Source organism: Pteropus alecto, unplaced genomic scaffold (assembly GCF_000325575.1).
Source record: "Pteropus alecto unplaced genomic scaffold, ASM32557v1 scaffold76, whole genome shotgun sequence".
In the NCBI taxonomy this organism is placed as follows: Eukaryota; Metazoa; Chordata; class Mammalia; order Chiroptera; family Pteropodidae; genus Pteropus; species Pteropus alecto.
In genome coordinates, this window is record NW_006443138.1 from 24,518,214 (window position 1) to 24,536,807 (window position 18,594).

The 18,594-nt window shown below is 39.3% G+C and overlaps 1 protein-coding gene across 10 annotated transcripts in view; it reads left to right on the forward strand.

The window, feature by feature from the left end:
- The window catches only part of PLEKHG7 (pleckstrin homology and RhoGEF domain containing G7), a 59,215-nt gene that overhangs the window by 1,768 nt on the left and 38,853 nt on the right, over nt 1–18,594 (forward strand). For 6 of the 10 annotated variants that reach the window (XM_025040979.1, XM_025040978.1, XM_015598574.2 and 3 more), the window contains exons 2-4: nt 1,442–2,166; nt 2,694–2,716; nt 15,870–15,997. The exons of 1 other annotated variant lie outside the window; for it this stretch is intronic. In XM_025040979.1, the coding sequence (XP_024896747.1) occupies nt 1,442–2,166; nt 2,694–2,716; nt 15,870–15,997 (876 nt within the window). Of the gene's footprint in view, nt 1–1,441; nt 2,167–2,693; nt 2,717–8,908; nt 10,363–15,869; nt 15,998–18,594 lie in introns of those variants that run through there. 3 more of the 10 variants (XM_006923825.3, XM_025040980.1, XM_025040982.1) reach the window with 3 other exon arrangements.

Sequence of the window (18,594 nt, forward strand, 5' to 3'; positions counted from 1 at the left end):
AAAAATTGGGGAGTACATCATATGAAGTCATTTAGTGTGAGGTAAATAATCATATGTTATAAAAATCTGTAACAAGTATTGATAAAAATTGGGGAGTACATCATGTGAAGTCATTTAGTGTGAGATAATCATATGTTATAAAAATCTGTAACAAGTATTGCATTCCTCATAAAACTACATTAAATGTAGTAATAATCACTGTATTTCAGCTAGTACTGTGAGTGATAATCAACATAAGAAGGCCAGGTCATCAAAAAAAGATTTATTGGTATTCGGTATTCTCTCTTAAGTTGAGGAAGTAAATAATACACTATAGAAAACGTTCTACTAAAAGGTTTTGTTGATGCATTTAAAATTCTATAGCACTAAAAATGTAAATTACTAGTTATCCTTAAAATTTGGTTCTCCGTATGTATTCGTTCTTGAAAGGTTCCAGATTGCTGAGTTTCATTTTCAAATTGTAGTCTTGCTAAAATTCTATTATTGTAAATCTCAGAATATGTGGTCAACTACTGATATTCTCTCCATTAATAAGCAATGCTGAAACAGTCTGAGACCACCTTCCACATTGCCGATGGCAAAGGAAGATGGTAATATTATCTGTTCCATGGTCCCGTACCAGGTCTATAAATTATCAAAAGATAACTCTATGCAATAGTTAACAAAATGGGTAAGGAGCGATGCTTTTCCACACATAACTGCATTTCTTCATGTGGGAAACGACAAAATAATAGAATAGCAATAAGTCATTTCTATGTCACCATGAATTGAGTTGTTAAATGGTGAATCAGTTTAGCTTGAGCATGAGAAGAGCTTAACTGGGAGGTAAGTTTGCATTAGTGAATCTGGGAAACGCCTCTGATCACAAGAAGTAGGGCATCTGGGTGGCATCTGAGTTTTTCTATTCAAACTTGCAAATTGTTTTTCCAAAACATGGGGATAGATAAAGTCTAGAATGTCTTTTGTGAAATACTTTACACTACTATCTTTCCAACCATGTCTCATTCTATAATTTAAACCTTGAGAGAAGGGGCTTTATTTTCCTGATCGTTATATCATTATATCCCCAAGTACACCAAAGTACGTACGTACATACATACGTACATACATACAGTAAGGAATATTTAATGTATATTTGATTCTCTTTAAATGGAATCAAAAGGTGTTGAGTTATACAGCTTCCAAGAAGTCTCCTACATCATTAAAGTTTTTAAAAGATTCTTTGTTTGAACCTGGAAGGGATATCAAGTAAACAATAAATAATTTCAACATACAGACTATTTAGATGAGAAGACTGGACTCACTTATGTTAATTATCTTTGAAGTGTAAAGGACGCCACTGTTAACTGGGCTTTACCTGTCTCCTGTGAAGAATTAGAAGATTCATGTGAAATTTTAGACACCTTTCTTTTCTCATCTCAGTCTCCCTCATTTGTGACAGATTCCACACTCTGCTCTTCCTCACTAAAGATGCAACAATCTGCCTGTAATTATCCTCTGAAAAAGGACAAAGATACATCAGAGAAAGAGTGGCACTTGGGTGAGGGAACTGAGCAACTGCAGTATCGTCCAGAGAACAGCAACTCTGACAGCGTCGCTTGGAAGCATCCAGCCACAAAGCCTCTTGGCTGCATGGGGAAGACAGAGTTATCCCAGCCAGAGGTAGACTCCCAAAGTCTTGGGGCCTCTCCTCTGAGCCCCCTGAGGAGCTTGTCAAAGAGTCACTGTGAGAACCAAGGGAATCTTCTCCAATTTGACCGGCAAGCCCCGGGCCGAATTTCCACCTCTCCCACTTTGAGGAGATTAAGGGGCAGTAGCTGTGGGACATTCCACTCCCTGCCTCAGCAAGAGACCTTGGAAGGGCCCACCTGGGGAAGCTGGAAGGAGCCTGCAGGCTCCCCGTGTTACCTTTTCAAGAATCTACCTGGAAGTCCAAATGATTCTTCGCATTCTATGTTGTCCTCGGGACTCCACTCAAAATTGCCTCTGGACCCCAAAAGGGCCCTCAAGGCAGCTGACACATTCAAGCCCCAAACAGGGCCCACAGATGAGGATGTCTTTCCCATGTTTCAGCCTATCGAAGAGGAGTCCCTTCCCCAGACCTCTCTTCCAGAGAGAGGAGGCCACTCTCTGCCTGCTTCCACCATACGGCTCCCTAGGCCTCAGGTAACACAGCTCTAAGCCTCCTGCCTCTCATTCAGTGGACTGAAAAGCAAAATAGGCCTCAGGATTTTCACATGATCCCAGAAGCAAGGGGTACCTGTGATGGGAGATAACTCAAGAAGTCACAGCTGAGAGGACACATGCTCTTTAGGACATGTTGACTCTCAAGTTAAAGGGGTACAATGGTTTAGGGAAGAAGGAGAATGGAGATCTAGCTCACTTTCATCTTCTGCATCTTTAAAGATACTTTAAGAAATGGCTCACCAAGGTCAGGCTGGACATGGTATGCTGGGCATTGTATAGTTAAGGTGGCCCTCTTGCAAATACACACTATTTGAAGACAACCTACTTTGGTTGGTTTAAAAGGAGAGAAAGAGCAAATTATTCAAATTTCTAATATCCTCTTAGCTAAAATGTTCAAAAACATTTTAGCTAAGAAAGTTAATTGCCTCTCATTTCAAGATGTCTGCTTAGGAATTTTGGATGGATGTAAACAAAACTAAAACATACTTTTTAAAAATTTATTTCAGAGAGAAGAATTACATCGATCCAGGTATGTGTGTATTTATTTTCTCCTGTGCTATAAAATCTGTTGACTGTTTCTTTTATATCTATTTTTCTGTTGTGACATAGCAAACTTGATGGCTTAATAATCAGGGCACTTTGTTTTATAGCCCCCAAGTCACTCTTTTCATTTATAACTGAAATATTCTTAATTTCAAAATTACAGCATTTGGCTGTGGCTTTTGAGGGCAGGTTATGACAGCCACAGGCGGTCATGGTTTTCATTTTGAATTGTCAATGAATTGACCCTGTGGTTTAATTAATATCCACTTAGTAATAGCTTTTGACAGGTAGAGAAAATGGGAAGGACAGGAACATTCAAGAGCTTTTCAAAGAGAAATTTAGAGGATGAGAATTCAAGGAACAACATGTGCTGTGAAATCTAGGACAACTTTTAAAACGCCTATTATGACAGACTGTACCTTTGGACTGTCTGTCATATGCATCACCTCAGAAACCAGCTCTGAACTTTCAGCATAGTCCTCAGGTTGTGGCAATAGATTTGCCATCCCTCCCAGGGATGAAGATCTTCTCTGGCTGCAAGGAAAAGATCCAGGCCCAATTTCATCCACCCAATTTGTGGGACTGGCAGAAAAGGCCTCATTTTATTTGGAAAGTTATGGAGGAATCCTCAGGGAATTAGCCATTGTTTTATTACTGGACCTCAATCCTCAAGCAAGAATTTAAGTTCATAATAGGAAAGATGCAATCTTAGTTGATTTTAACCCTAGTTGACCTAAATGTATGAACAAAGGTAGAAGATATTTATAAAGCCACAGTTAGCTATTGCTATGTAACAAACCATCCCAAACCACAATAGCTTAAAATAACAGCCAGTTATTGTTTCTTATAAATCTATGTGTCTGCTGAGAGTCAGTTGATCTAGGCTGCACTGAGCTGGGTAGTTCCATTCTACATGTTTTTTATCGTTTTCAAAGGTCTACCCTGGCATGACCGTTTTTCTTAAGGTAAAGGGAGAGGACAAGCAGAGACATGCAAGTCTTCTTGGAGACTGAGCTCTGTATCTTGCCTAATTCTATTGGCCAAAGCAAGTCATATGGCTGAACTTTGGGGCAGAAAATTATGTGGCACTAACAGTGGAAGAGCACTGAAATGTTATGTGACAAATAGTATGGATACAAGTGTTGGTGAAGAATGGGATCGTTAATATAAATCTTCCGCAGGTGCAAACTAGAATAAAGCTCTAAAATGATACCTAATTGAGATGTGTCAGAGAAGGTGAAAAAGAGAGTATTCTGAGAGAAAGATGATGATGTTGATTAGACTCAATCATTCATAGTCTGGTAAAATGTTTAGGGATTTTGTTCCTTATCCAAAGAGCAGTATGAAACCATTGAAAGGATTGATATGATCAGATACATATAGGGTAGACATGAGACTTAGATGAGAGTGGATTCCAGCAGAACAATTAGAATGTTTAGGTATGAGACACTGATAGGTTAGGCTCTGATAAGGCAGTGGAGTTAGAAAGAAGTATCTCAGTTCAAGGGTTATTTAGGAGCTGCAATCACCTAGACTTTGTGACTAGTTGACCATAAGGAGTGAGAGGAAAGAAGTTGTCAAGAATGACCCCAAAGCTTCTGGCTTGTACCACTGGGTGGCAGATGGTTTTATTTGCTGATCTAGGTAATATTGAGAGGAGGGAAGGGGAGAATAAGGGTGAGTAAGGTATCGGTCTTGACTTCCAGTTTGGACATGTTGAGTTTAAGGACCTATGGAACATCTGAGTGGAGATTTTGAGGAGATTCTTGATTAGAGAAGGCATCATGGAAGGAGCTACATATCTGAGGATCTTTAAACAAGGAATGTTTCCCAGAGACGGTGACTTCTGTGTCCAGCCTTGATGATAAGATGGAGTTAGCAGATGTAAAGGCTAAATGATGGGACAGATCAAGCCATTTGCAAAAGATCACATGTAGGTAGTTTTTATTGACATGCAGAATCTTGTAAGACAGTAACAGTAGTCTTGATAAATGCAAAGGAACAACTTAGTCAAAGGGCTTGAGGCCTTAAAAAGCTCTGTGGAGTTCAGTATGTCACAGTCACAAATCACAACAGGGAATTAGAGGAGAGGTAATTTAGACATCTGATATCCAGTAATGAGCCTGAATTATGTAATATTGTTTCTCTAGGACTTAGTACAATACTTGGCATGTAGAAGGCAAGGTTTGCTGAATGAATAAATGAAAGACTGAGTAGCTATAACCTATAAATTAATGTTAAACATTTATATATTACTACTAATAATTTAAAAAGTATTATTTTCACCAGTCCTAGACCATTTAATCTATAATTTGTAATCAAAAAATTTACCTTAAGCATGAATCTTTGGTAAACAGCTAGCCATCCATAGCACAAAGATCTCCTGTCTGTCTTTTTCTCCTTCTCCCTCGTCTTTGTCACGTCTCTTCAGTCTTTTCCACGGCAGCTATTTGTTCAAAGGTTACTTCTTTCTCTACTTACCAGGTTTAGTCATACAATGTCAGAAAAAGAGCTCCACCTGAGGCCCTGCTGTCCATCCAGGAGGAGCTGGAGGCTCTACCTCAAAACCTTTAACTTAGTTAACTTAGGACTTTAACATGCCTATTAAATGGGATAAGCCAGAAGCTAGCAGACTATGGTCTATGGCTTGAATTCAGTCCACTATTTGTTTTTGTAAACTTAGTTGAATTGGTACATAGCCACACCCATTCATTTAAATGCTGTCCATGGCTGCTTTCATGGCTGTGCAACAGCATAGTTGGGTAGTCACTACAGAGACTATATGGCCTAAAAAGCTTAAAATATTTACTGCCTGGCTCTTTATAGAAAAAGTTTTCCAACCCCTGGTATATTCAGTTAAGAAATGCTTGCCTCTATGGTTGTTAATCACAACAAACTTTATGCCTTGTAGAATAGATATGAAACCCTTTTTATCAGAAATACTGATTCTTCTTGTATTATAGTGTTTTAACAACATGGCCTGACAATTGGACAAACTCATGTAAATAAGAAAGGCTCAATCTATTCAGTTCTAAAATCAGCTCACTTTCAAGACTTTATTCCAGGTTTTTCTTTATGAACTTCTTTTCTTGCTCTATAATATTTCAGTGAACTCACACTCACTCCAAACCTTCTTCTCCTATCACCAAAATATACCTCCTGGAAAAGAATTTTTACAATTTATTCCTACTAAGGTGTGAAGGACTCTGAGCTAAAGGATATCTACACTCAACTTTCCAAGCAGGCCAGTGTATTCCTCCCTTTTGGGTTTTCCTACACCTTGTAAATTCCTCCATCACAGCATCTGAACCACTGTACTGCATTTCTTTTATATTCATCTGCTTCCAGAATTAAGACCTTCCTGAAGGCAGAGACCACTTATTTATCTCTAAACCTCTAGCACCTAGTACCAAGCCAGAATCTATCTCCAAAAATATTTATTGAAGAAAAATATGGAGGAAAGAAGGAAAACAGTCAGGCTGGCAGACTGCTTGATTTACAGTGGTAATTATCTCTCCCAGACGTATTTACATTTTGACAGAGAACATGACTTGAAACCAAACAATGAAACTGTGTTGGTGGAATTTTAAACATCAGAAAGCAAGTGGGGAAGATTTTGGGGTAAGGAGACCTTCCTGGTACTCCTAAAAATTTATATTCAGAGTAAGTTGTCAGTCTCCCCTAATATTCTGACCAGCCCTAAAGCTAAGAAGGGAAATGTACATACTATATCTGTAAGAGCAAAGACTAACATAAACTTCCAGTGTTTAAAAGGAAATTAAAAAAAGAAACTAAATATATCCAATTTAGCAACATGGGCAACAGTGGCATGAAAACCAAATGACAAAGTATTTAAAAGTCTATCTCAAGAAAGAAACCAGACGAAAACATCGAATTCCAGTAAAACATCCCCCAAAGCCATCTGGAGTTACACTTAGTGGGGCAGCATAATGTAGCATTAAGACTCATTGGGATCAAACCCTGTGTTTGAATCCTGTCTCTGCTTCTCTCTGGCAGCATGACTGTAACCAAGTTGTTTAACAACTTGAAATCTTGAAGTCTTCATCCATGAAGTATAGATACAAATTGTACCCATCTAATTAGGCTTTTGATATGATTAAAGAACATAACTAAAATATTAGCTGTTATTATTCTTTAAAGAAACCATTCATTCATTTATTCATTTATTTTTTTCATTAAGCACTTCCAGTATGCAAGTCATTGATTCGTTCTTTATAAAATATTCTGGCTGCAGATGTATTACAGGAAACTCATCTGATGTGTCTGAACATTAGATTCAATACAGTGTTATATCCTCCACAGACTTTTATTTAAAACCTGTTATCTACCTAGCACTGCCTGTAAACTCTGGGAAATATCAGAGAGAAGACTTTGTCCCAGCACTCATGGAGCTTTAAAGCCTGTTAGAAAGGTGTTAGAGACTAATAGATGGCATGTTGTTGTTTTGTTTATTTGTTTTTTGTTTTTTTATTTCTGCATTCTGTGGCATCATATTTTATTGCATTACATTTTCCCCCAGTTGTATTAAGATATAACTGACATATAACATTGTATAAGTTCAAGGTACACAACATAATGATTCGATATATGCATGTATTACAAAATGATCACCACGAGTTTAGTTAACATCCATCACCTCACATAGCTACACCTTTCTTTTTCCTAGTGATCAGATACATGGATGACATATTGCTAATTAGTCGAAAGAGGCAACTGCAGCCTGAGGGAGGCAGGGAAGCCTTCCTGATCTGGCCTGGAGAGTAGAGTGTGGACTGGCAGCTTTCTTCCACATCAGAAACTATGTGTTATTCTTCCACTGGCATCAGCTCCTCTAGAACAGAGATCCCCAGTCCCTGGGCCACAGACTGGTACCAGTTCATGGCCTACTACATAGCAGGTGGTGAGTGGCAGGAGAGCCTGCAAAGCTTCATCTGTATTTGCAGCCACTCCCCAGTGCTAGCATCACTGCCTCAGCTCCACCTCAGATCATCAGGCATTAGATTCTCATAGGAGCACAAGTCCCTGATGCCATAAAGGTTGGGGATTGCTGCTCTATAACGCAAGCTCCATGAAAGTAGGGGTTGTGCTTATTTTTTTCATTGCTATATCCTTAGCGCTTAGAACACTGCCTGCATGTATTATGTGTTCAATAAATGTTTAAAGAAGAAAAAAAGAAGTCAATTGTTTAGTTTGGTTAGGACAAGCCTTGTAGGAAAATTGTATGATCTCTTTTGGTTTTGTATATATTTTCCTCCATCTACTTACTTGTCTCCTTCCAGCTCCTTTCATCCTCCTCATCTTCTTATGTGTTTTGTGTATATCTCTTGAACAACCCTTGAGTTCATGGGTATTTATACAAGTATTGCTTAATCCTACTGGGCAACATTCTGACTCTTGTCCAAAAGAAATAGTAGCCTAGAAAGACGGTGAGAGTTCCAGGCAGTTACCAGCAACTACCCTGGTACTCTGAACATGTTTGTTTGCTAACTTTTTGATTGAGCTCAAGTAGTCACAGCACGGGGTGTTTTCCACACTGACGAGACTCCAAAGACTGTATTTGTTCTGTGTTCAAACTGATGTGTCTTCCTATCTAATAAGTACTCATCCAATAAAGTTTTTGATGTGATATGATAACCAGAAAACAATATGCGAAAGAGAGTCTTTCATTCGGTCACTCTATATCCATGAAGTGACCACTGTATGTCTGGCCCTGGGCAGTGAGCTAAGCTCTGTAAACTTTCTGTCTTCTCAGTTGGATTTCTAGCAAATGGAACATTTTGGTAGAAAATTGAACTGGAAACTATAGTTGAAGATGCAAAAGAAAGTTTCCAACAATCTTCTGAATCTAATAATGAAAAAATATATTCCAGATTTAACCATGAGAGCTACAGTTTCTTAATTGGCAGTTGAGTTGTCATTTCTCTGTTGATTATTTTAGAAAGAGATTTTTTAAAAAAATTGTTACTGATTCTTACTGTGTTCTTCCTGTGTAATCAAACCATGGTTATAAGCAAGCATTCCAAATTGCACTATATTTCTTACATATGGCAAAACAGTATGATTCTTAAAGTAGAACACCTAACTTTTCTAGTCACGCAATTGCTGGAATGCCACCAGCTGAAAAGGTACATTTACCATTAATTTTACTTTCAGACAAGGACTATAGAGTCTGAAGAATGAGACCTGATAAGCCTGCCTGAATTAAAAAGAAAATGAAAAGAAAAGAAAGAAAAAATACATTGGACAACATTCATATCAGGGGAAAGAATAAGATTGTGCCTTATCCAAATTATAATACCTTTAATAAGATTTTCAGTCACCACATAATTGCTACCTCAACTCACTAGCCACTGGTGGGAGAAAGTGAGAACTTTATTCCTAAATCCTTGATTCGTAGATTGTAAGGAATAGAAAGGGTCTCATAGTTGTTTTCTACATAAGAAAACTGAGGCCCAAGAAAGTGACATGCTAAGGTCACACATAATGAAGCTCAGGGATCATAAATGGAGTGCTCTTGCCACTCAATTGCATTGCCCCTGTATTAATTTCCTGTGGCTACTGTAATAAATTACCACTAAATGGGTGGCTTAAAACAGAAGTTTATGCTCTCATTGTTTTAGAAGCCAGAAGTCCAAACTCAAGATATTAGCAGAGCTACACTGCCTCTGAAGGTTCTAGGGGAGGATCTTTCCTTGCTTCTTCATCCAGGTGTTTCTTGGTTGTGGTTGCATCACTTTCATCTCTACCTCTATCTTCACATGGCTTTCTCTTTTCTCTGTCTTTTCTCTAGGTGTCTCATAAGTATACATGTCATTGGATTTAGGGCCCACCCAGATAATCCAGAATAATCTCATCTTGAGATCTTTCATTTAATTACATCTGCAAAACCCTTCTTACCAATAAGATCACATTCACAGTTCCAGGATGTGGATATATCTTTAGGGGGCCTCTATTCAACCCACTATAGCCCCTCTTTGACCTAAAGTAGTAACCATCATTATATTGATTTTTAAAAACACTTGGTGCTTTAAAATGTTTTGTGGTATCTTTTTCTCCTCCTCCTATTTACAAGTGTTTTGGAGTCAGACTTGTGTATTCCTTAGGTGAATTCCTTAACTATCTTTTTAAGCCTCAGTTTCCTCCACTCTAAAATAAGGACTGTAATTTCTATTTTATAGGATGCTTGTGAAAATCATTACAATGCATGTAAAAAGCACTTAACAGGATGTCTATTAAAAGTGGGTGCTCAGTAAGTTCCAGCTGATTTTAAATTAGAAAAACATTCACCAAGACCAAACTATTCACAGTATATGCATTTGAGGTCCACCAGGAAACACATTTCCACCAACCAGAAACTTTTCTGTCACTGACATGGGGGAGCAGGCTCATTGTTGAGTGTTGACACATGGGTGTGCAGCTTGCTCAGCAGTGGGAGAGAATTCTCTGGATTCTCTAAATTGTTGCCATCCCAGCCCACATCATGGACCTTCAGATCTTCAGCAGAAGACAGAAAAAGGAGCCGTTCTGGTACCAGAAGGGAGACAAGATTATTCCAGCCACCATGGGACTAGTCCCTTCGGATCTGACCAGCCTGGGGCAACGCAACTCAGGGTTAGTGGCTGCGTTGGGGGTTTCTGAGTGGGGGAATTAGGGGGCGGTGGCCAGTAAGTGAGAGGGCTGTGAGGTTCGAGTCAGGCACCCAGTTGTACAGCCTCCTGGGTCTAAAATTTTCTCCTGAAGCAAAGAACCAGAATAGCCAAACATCAACCCCATCCCACCCCACCCCAAAAAAGAAAGCAGTTCTCAAGGATGTTTGTTAAGTTGTGCATTCCCAAACAAAAGACAGTATGAAGTTATAACGTACTTTCACAGTGACAGTGGGTTGCCGGCCACTCCCCAAATATTTTGCATTTATTATTAGTTCATTTTCTAGCTTAATCTCCCTCTGAGGAAATTTAGTATCAAAAAATTCTTTTCCCCACCCTCATCACGCAGAATTCTGCAACCCTATGTACACACCATTTTGTTTGAGGGAGGTGGGTCAAAATTATAAATTTATTTCAATGATTGCTTTCAGTGGATATTCAATCCAGAACTGAACATAATGCTCCTGTGTGCATGCCATTTTTTCTAAGAAGTAATTCTAATATTGGGAACGACAAAAATAAGATACCAATTTGGGATCACCAACACCCCTCTTGACATGAAAACTAAATTCAAAGTCATTCTGAATTCATGCAATAATTTGCATTAATATTATTAATTCAACAATCTGAGCAGCCCTGGCTGACACATATACGGGCTCCTTTTCAGAAATCTAGTCCAGTGCCATGCATGGGTGATGCAAGGGCAGGTTTTCTGCACCAATCCATGTCTCTTTATGTTATTATGTACAAATGTTCTTTCTTATTATTTTCCTAGGTATCCATATGGTTGCAACTCTAATTCTTGATATTTTTATTAAGCCATGCCCTCTTCTGACGAACTTAAAAGAGATCCCATTATGCCCTTCCAGGGCCATGCCCACCTTTCTAAAATGAGCATCCTGGTGTCAAAGCTCCGGCCCTGTGTGAGCCAGCTGTCTTCCCTCTGCTCCATACGTGCAAATCGAACTCCAAAATTTGATGTTTGTGCTTCTAAATGGATGCCTTATGTTAAAGTTACCCCAGACAAGGGAGAAATGTATAGGGATAATTTAACCCCCTTTTATGGAAAAGGGAAGACTCAAATTGCTTTTTGCTATTGTATATGCAATATGAATTGTTCATTCATATTCCAGAGTGGAAAAGCAATTTCATTTGAGAACTGTGTGTCTATCACTCTATAGATCAACATACCTATTTATTTAACAAGCTTATTTGAAAATACCTGCTTTATGTCAAGTTCTACATTAGGTGCTTAGATTCTGTGATATATAAGACACACCATGAGGCTTCGATGAAATCATTATAGAGTAAAGACACTACGTGGGGGTAGGAGAGGGAGGGAGAGAGAGTTGGCTCTCCCTGAGCAAGTTAGAAAGGACTCATGGAGGAAGAATCTAAACTGGAATTTAGAGAGGAATGTGAGTTCGTCAGGCAGACAAAGTGGAGAAAGGCAGGAAGATAGGGACTACCAGAGACAAGATGTAGAGGTGCGATGCACAAGGTAAGTTTAAAGAACAGTGATGAACTAGTTATTACTGGAGTACACGCTCTGCAGGAGTTCATGTTAGGAAATGACAGTGATGACTCTGGTATGCAGGTTTGGTTATGGTTCCACTGGCTCAACAAATGTTTATGATCTAAACACAGGGATTGAGACCAGGAGCTAGGAGCTTAGGCTAAGAGGGGAGATAAGGCATGAATCTACAAAACTATCTTATGAAGGAAGATACTTTCCATGAAGGAGGACAACATCAGAGGAGTATTGCATTTCTTTGTGTTCATTAATAAGAATGAATTGAGTATTAAAGGAGCACCCACTAACATGAATGATGATAGGACATGTTTCTTACACTGAAGGAACTGGCAGTCTCTTGGAGTAAACAGACACATAAATTGAACATTAAATCATAATACATTCAGTAATCAATATAATGGCCTTTGCTGACAGCTTACTAAGTTCCAGACACTGATCCAAGTGCTTCATATTGATTATCTTTTTCCATCTTCACACAATAAATAGATGTGATTATTGTCTACATTTCACAAATGGGAAAGGCAAAGTCAGGGCCAGAGAGATTATTAACTTGCTTAATCAAGGTCACTCAGCTAAGATTAAAATCCAGGCAATTGACTACACATTCTTAACCACCACTGCAGAGAGCTACAGAAGCATGAATATAAACATATAAGCCAACCTAGACATGGTGGAGAAGACTAATCCTTCCACTCCATTGGTCTCCAGGGAATTATAAAGATTTCTTATACAGTCTTAAGAAACTTATCAGATTGTATAACATCTAAATTCAAGCTCAAAATAGTAAACTTTTCCCCAAAGTTCACCTAAATTACATTTCTCATTCAAATTATTGTAACTTTTCCAATATCCTCTAGTCCCAAAAATACCAAATCTCATTGTATGCTTCTAGTGCCTTTATCAAGAAAAGTATGAAGTCTATGGGAAAGTTTTTAATATTTCTTCTCAGAGGACTTTTTCTTGTGGGCTCCCAATATTTTATGTTATCTAATATCTTTTGAATAGCACTCAAATTCTTGGCTGGATTTGTATTCCACTAATTCATAATGTGCCAGTCCCAATGTCCTGTATCCAAAATGATGAAACTAGAATTATATTTCTCAGTAACTTTTTTTACTGTAACTTTTCCAATTCCCATCTACTTTATCCCCCTCCATTTTTATAACCACCATGAATACTGACTGGGTTGGCAAATAATAGAAAAGGGAGAGTTATATGAAGTTGTAACTCTAATGGTATATTGTTATGAAACATCATCATAAGTAGGTGGTGAACAAGCCACAGGAGTGCAGAATGCAAAAATATGACCTTATTCTTAGAGATGCAAGTCCAAGATGGAGAGATTTGTGTCATTTTTCTGCGGGATAGCATTTGTCTGCAGATAACAGAATCCAACTAGAAAAGATTACTGGTATAATTTCAGATATCAAGCCACATTCAAGACAACAAGAAAGGCAAAGGGCAAAAGGTAAAAGGACGATGTTAACTAACTCTGTCGCCTTTGAAAAAGTTTCCCAGAAGCCACACCCTGTAATTTATGTTTTAATCTTATTGGCCAGATTTAAGTCACATGGCTTCTGCTAGCTACAAGGGTATCTGAGCAAGTAAATATATAAACTCAGCACATAACACCTCAAGCAAAGCAGGGTTTTGATAGTAAGAAAAATGGAGAGCATGCGCATTGGGTTGGCTAGTAGCAGTGTCTGCAACATCACTCTAAAGTTTTCCAATAAAGAGAGAGAGAAAAAGAGTGGGGGGTGGGGGGCAAGAGCAGAGAAAGGACAGTCAAAACAGATTTTAAAACATCAGGAATACAGCTAATTGAATAAATTTGAGCCAATTTTATCTAAGTATTTCCCTTTTAATTACTTAGAAATGGAACTTGATCTCATGGAATGAGTAGGAGTTAGAAAGTCTTGGAGAGGGCAAAACATTCCCAGATAAGGCACCAAAGTGTGAAATATTTTGTGTGGGGATTACAATTTATTCCCTGTTTTCAGAGAATAAATTTCAAAGTAAGGAATATCAGGAGACAAATCATAGAAGGTTCATGTATATGCTTTAAAAAGTTTTTATCTGATACAAGATGAAAGGCCACTGAAGTGTTTGAAGCCAGGACGTACTAAGTCAGACTTGCATTTTAGATAACTCACATTTAGTGACTGGGTGTAGGATGGAATCAAGAAGATAAAGCTAAAGGTGAATTAAAAAGTTAAGAGGCAACTGTGTTAGTACAGATGGAAGATGCCAAGGGCCTGATCTAGTGAGGATGCACAGCAGTGTACAAATATGAGAAATCACTTCTTTGAGCATCAGAGGAGACTACTTGGAAGAAGCAAAACTTTATAACTAAAAATTAACTTTCTTTTATCCCTATGGCATCTACCTGCAGAGTCTCAGGCAACCCTACTTTATATATTTTGTAAGAGTGTATGAGACATAGGCTATTCATTAATAGAAATTCCTAAATGACTTGTCCGACTGTTCACAAGTAAAATGATCTGGAAATACTTTAAGCAAAAGACTGAAAATTTGAAATAACCTTTAAAATCTAAAGGTAGGAAAGGCTATATTAAAACACTTGTATCCTCAAAGTGAGTTGTTCTCCAGCTGTAGCAAGTATCTAGGGAGCTGGATAAAACTAAAGATGCAGACCTACTGGAGCAGCATCCTGAGGGTGGGTCTTGGAGATAGGTATAATAATAAATTCCACAAAATATTCTAATACACATCCAACTTTGCTCAACAGCATGATAGGCCTAACAGGGCATGATCAGGACCCCAGCATCAGATGTATTGACAAGAAAGAAGGGATGAGACCAAGGAATGTAAAATTATGAGGCAACAGATAAGAATGCAGGCAGAAAAGCCATTATTCATGCAGAAGGTCAAAGTGTGTAACTTGGCTACAAAGCATGGAGGATGTAAGCAGTAGGCAGGTGGGAAAATGAAAGTAGCAGAGAAAGGATTGGAACAGGGACTAATAGGGCTCCAGGCATGGCCTCTCTGTGGGGAAAGTAGGAGAGCTGCATGGCTGCATGGACAAAATTATAATATCCAATGTATAACAGACCCAAACTCTCAACTTTCAAGGTAATTCCATAACTACACTTTTGTTGATAAATTGAGATAAAACTCTTCTGTACATAAAGTACCTACATGATAAGCTATTTGTTGATTACAAAAAAGAGAGAGAGAATTTAGGGATTACATTAGTGAATAAGTAGAGGGAATATCTCGCTCCTCAGAAGAGACCAAAGGAATAGGTGAACAGCTCTGATGGGGAAGTTATGAAAATCTATGAAATTTGATGTTATCAGTCAGGTTCCCAGAGTTCTTTACCCCTTTTTCTCCTTAGATATCACTTAGCATGTGCCTTGTGGCTTTGAAGTTGCCCTACAGTGTGCCTGATATGTCAACCATTAACTTTGTGAATATCCGACAGACAGGAAGTTTCTTGAAATGGGGTAGAGGAAAGAAGATAGATAGGCCTGTTTGCTAAGCTTTTCCAAAAAGAGTGCTCATTTTTCTCTAAGAAAAATAGTGGCTTTAAACAACCAGCTTCAGATCTCTAAGGGTGCCGGTGGTCATGACCATACATCCTGCTACCTCTGAGATTGTATACATAATTTGCAAAGCCTCTAGTGTTCTTCTGAGTCAGAACATGTCTAGTATTTTCAAGACCTGTTCTGCTGTGGATAGTCAGAATCATAAATGGTCAACATAGCTCAAAAAGGTATCAAGTGAACCTGTGGGAGGTATGTATCATTATAGCCCTTCTGTGCCTGGAGCCTGGGGTGGCCTCCAAATGCTTCCTTAAAAACAAACATTAATCAGGCTTCCAGCAATCTCTTTCAAACGCCCAGCGCTGGTCTGACTGATATACCTGCCTTCAAGTATGCTGGCTCTAAGACCTTTCTTCTGTCTCTTGAGCACAGGTTCTATGAGCGTAGACGGAGTTCTGTGGTGCTCAACTTACCTGGACTTGAGGTGTTCCCTGGGGACCTCCTGGTGTCAGATGGAGCTGCTGATTACCTGTGCCATCCACTTCTGCTGTTGAATTCAGGTCCCGTTTACTCAGCATACTTATAGTACATGCCTGCTATGGGAAGAATATTGTAATAAGAAGGGAAGATTTTCAAAATATTTAATGACAGATGAGTTTAAACAGATATCTCACCAATCAGGACAGGCATCATCCATGAGTTTCTGGAACCAGCTGAATACCACTCTGGTAATGGCCATTTCATTTACAGAGATGGACCAGGTGTGAGCCTTCCTTCACAAGGTCATTTTGGCAAATAATTTGCCTCTGGTCCAGGACCAAGAACAAATATACCAGTGATGATTGCCATCTTGGAGCTAAATGCTTTCTCTGGAGCTAAATGCTTTCTCTGGGCATCTTCCCTTCCATTGTTGTAATATTACACTCCCATCCCACACCAGGCCATCAGCCTCACATTGGTATCTTCCAACCAGATGGTACCATGTGGAAACAGAGGTCCTGGTGACAGCAGATTATTGTCAGAGCAGATTAGAGAGAGACAGGATTTGGGATAAATCTGAATTTTGAATTCAGTTGTGAAAGAAAAGAACAATTGTGGTGTTTGGGGTACATTCCCCATGATTCTGAGGATAGCCTTTGAGAGCTAGAAGGAGACTTAAAGATTATCTATTTGGTAGTTTTGAACTGGTTTTGTTCTTGGCAGAGCCCTTTTGCAAAAGAATCTTTACTTGGAAATCCAGTGTATAAAATAGTTCAGGTGGGGTTGCAATGTTTGAAAATGGGGCAATTCCTGAATCTTCACCTCTAAGGCATCCCCAGAAATCTAGGACACCTGGCAACATGGTCGAAAAACCACCCAGCTCATTCTTCATTCACATATGTGCAAAGTGAGACCCAGAAAAGAGAAGTGACCAGCTCTGCTATCAGCTGGTTTATCAGAGGAATGGAATCTGGGCTTCTGACTGTGAGTTCTGTGTGCTCTCCACCAGCCTGTATCAACCACCCATGATATTGGCAGCTCTAGTTTTCTGCATGTGGAATGCAGAAACTACCAGTAAATAAATCATAACTAAATTTGTAGAGCCATAACATGGGCTCCCAAAGGAGCAATATCTGTGAAGCTTCTCAGTGAGCCCAGAATCAATAAACTTTGGGGGATTCTGGGAAACATGGCAGAGTGAGAGATATCCTCAGATCTCTCCCCTTGAAACAAAAATAAACTGAACGTCTAAAACTGAACAAAAAAAACACCCAAACTGCATACCAGCATGTCTCAGCGTGGGATCTGTGCATAAGAACTATCACAGGTCAGAACCCCGGGTGTCAGGTAGTGGACTAGGAGAAATAAATAAGCTGCCTCTCGCAGACTCCAGAGCTTCTTGCAGGAGGAGTGGGAGGGGTGAAGGTGTGATGACTTCCCTGATCAGCTCTGCCTGGAAGTTCCGGGACCTCTATGCAGCCAGCAGCAGGGCCAAGTCATCAGGGCAGAAAGCAGAGAAGCGGGATGGGACAGCAGAGAAACAACAGTTGATTTTTACCAGCCCCGGTTGCAAAACCGAAGCTGAGCTGCAACCCCCAACCCCCAACCCAAAAGACTCCTCCTCTCACACCCTCCAAGACTGACCACCATGGAGCCCCAGGAGAATCTGAACAAAAGCTGCTAAGACTGAAGCTGCCTCTCACAGCCTCTGGAGCTCCCTGCAGGAAGAAGGGGAGGGGAGAAGGTATGGCAACTTCCCTGAACAGCCCTGCCTGGAAGTGCTGGGACTTCTACGCAGCTGACAGCAGGACACAGTCATCAGGGCAGAAAGCAGAGAAGCAGGATGATTTTTACTGGCCCAAGTTGCAAAACCAAGGCTGAGCCACAGCCCCCAACTCACAACCCAGAGGACCCCTCCTCCCAAGACCAATCACCAAGACCAATCACCACGAAGCACCAGGGAAATTTGAGAAAACGCTACCAAAACTGTTGCTAACACTGACAGGGGCTGAAACTAAAAATAGCAAGTGTGATTAAATATCTACGAGAAAATTAAAAAAGACATTATTTAGGCTTTATATAAAGCAGGGATCCAAAAGGCTTAGACGCCACCTACTGGAAACCAAAAGAAAAGTGCCTTCTTTGTAGCAGGCTAAGAGAGAGCTTTATATAATAAATCTTCTTTCTGGAAAAACGACATAATATACTTCCATTAATGCCCAGGCGGAGAAATAGTCCATTAAACACCATGAACAACCAAGGTGACAAGTCATCTCAGAAAGAAAGAGAAAAATCTCCATAAAATAAACTTACAGACATAAAAATATGTGACTTAAATGAAGGAGAATTCAGGATGGTACTTCTGAAAAGACTCAATGAGATCCAAAACAACTCAAATCAACAATTTCAGGAATTGAAAAAACAACTAAGAGAGCAGAGCAAGGAGATAGAAACCCTCAAAAGGAACCAAATAGAACTTCTGGAGATTAAAAACACACTGCAAAAGTTGAAAAATGAAATAGCAAGCTTGGGAAATAGAATCGACCAAATGGAAGAAAGGATCAGTGATATTGAAGACACAAATCTAGAAATAAATCAGAAGGAAGAAGAGAAAAACCAAAGAATGAAAAATAATGGAAGAGAAATACAAGAACTAGCTGATACCATCAGGAGAGGA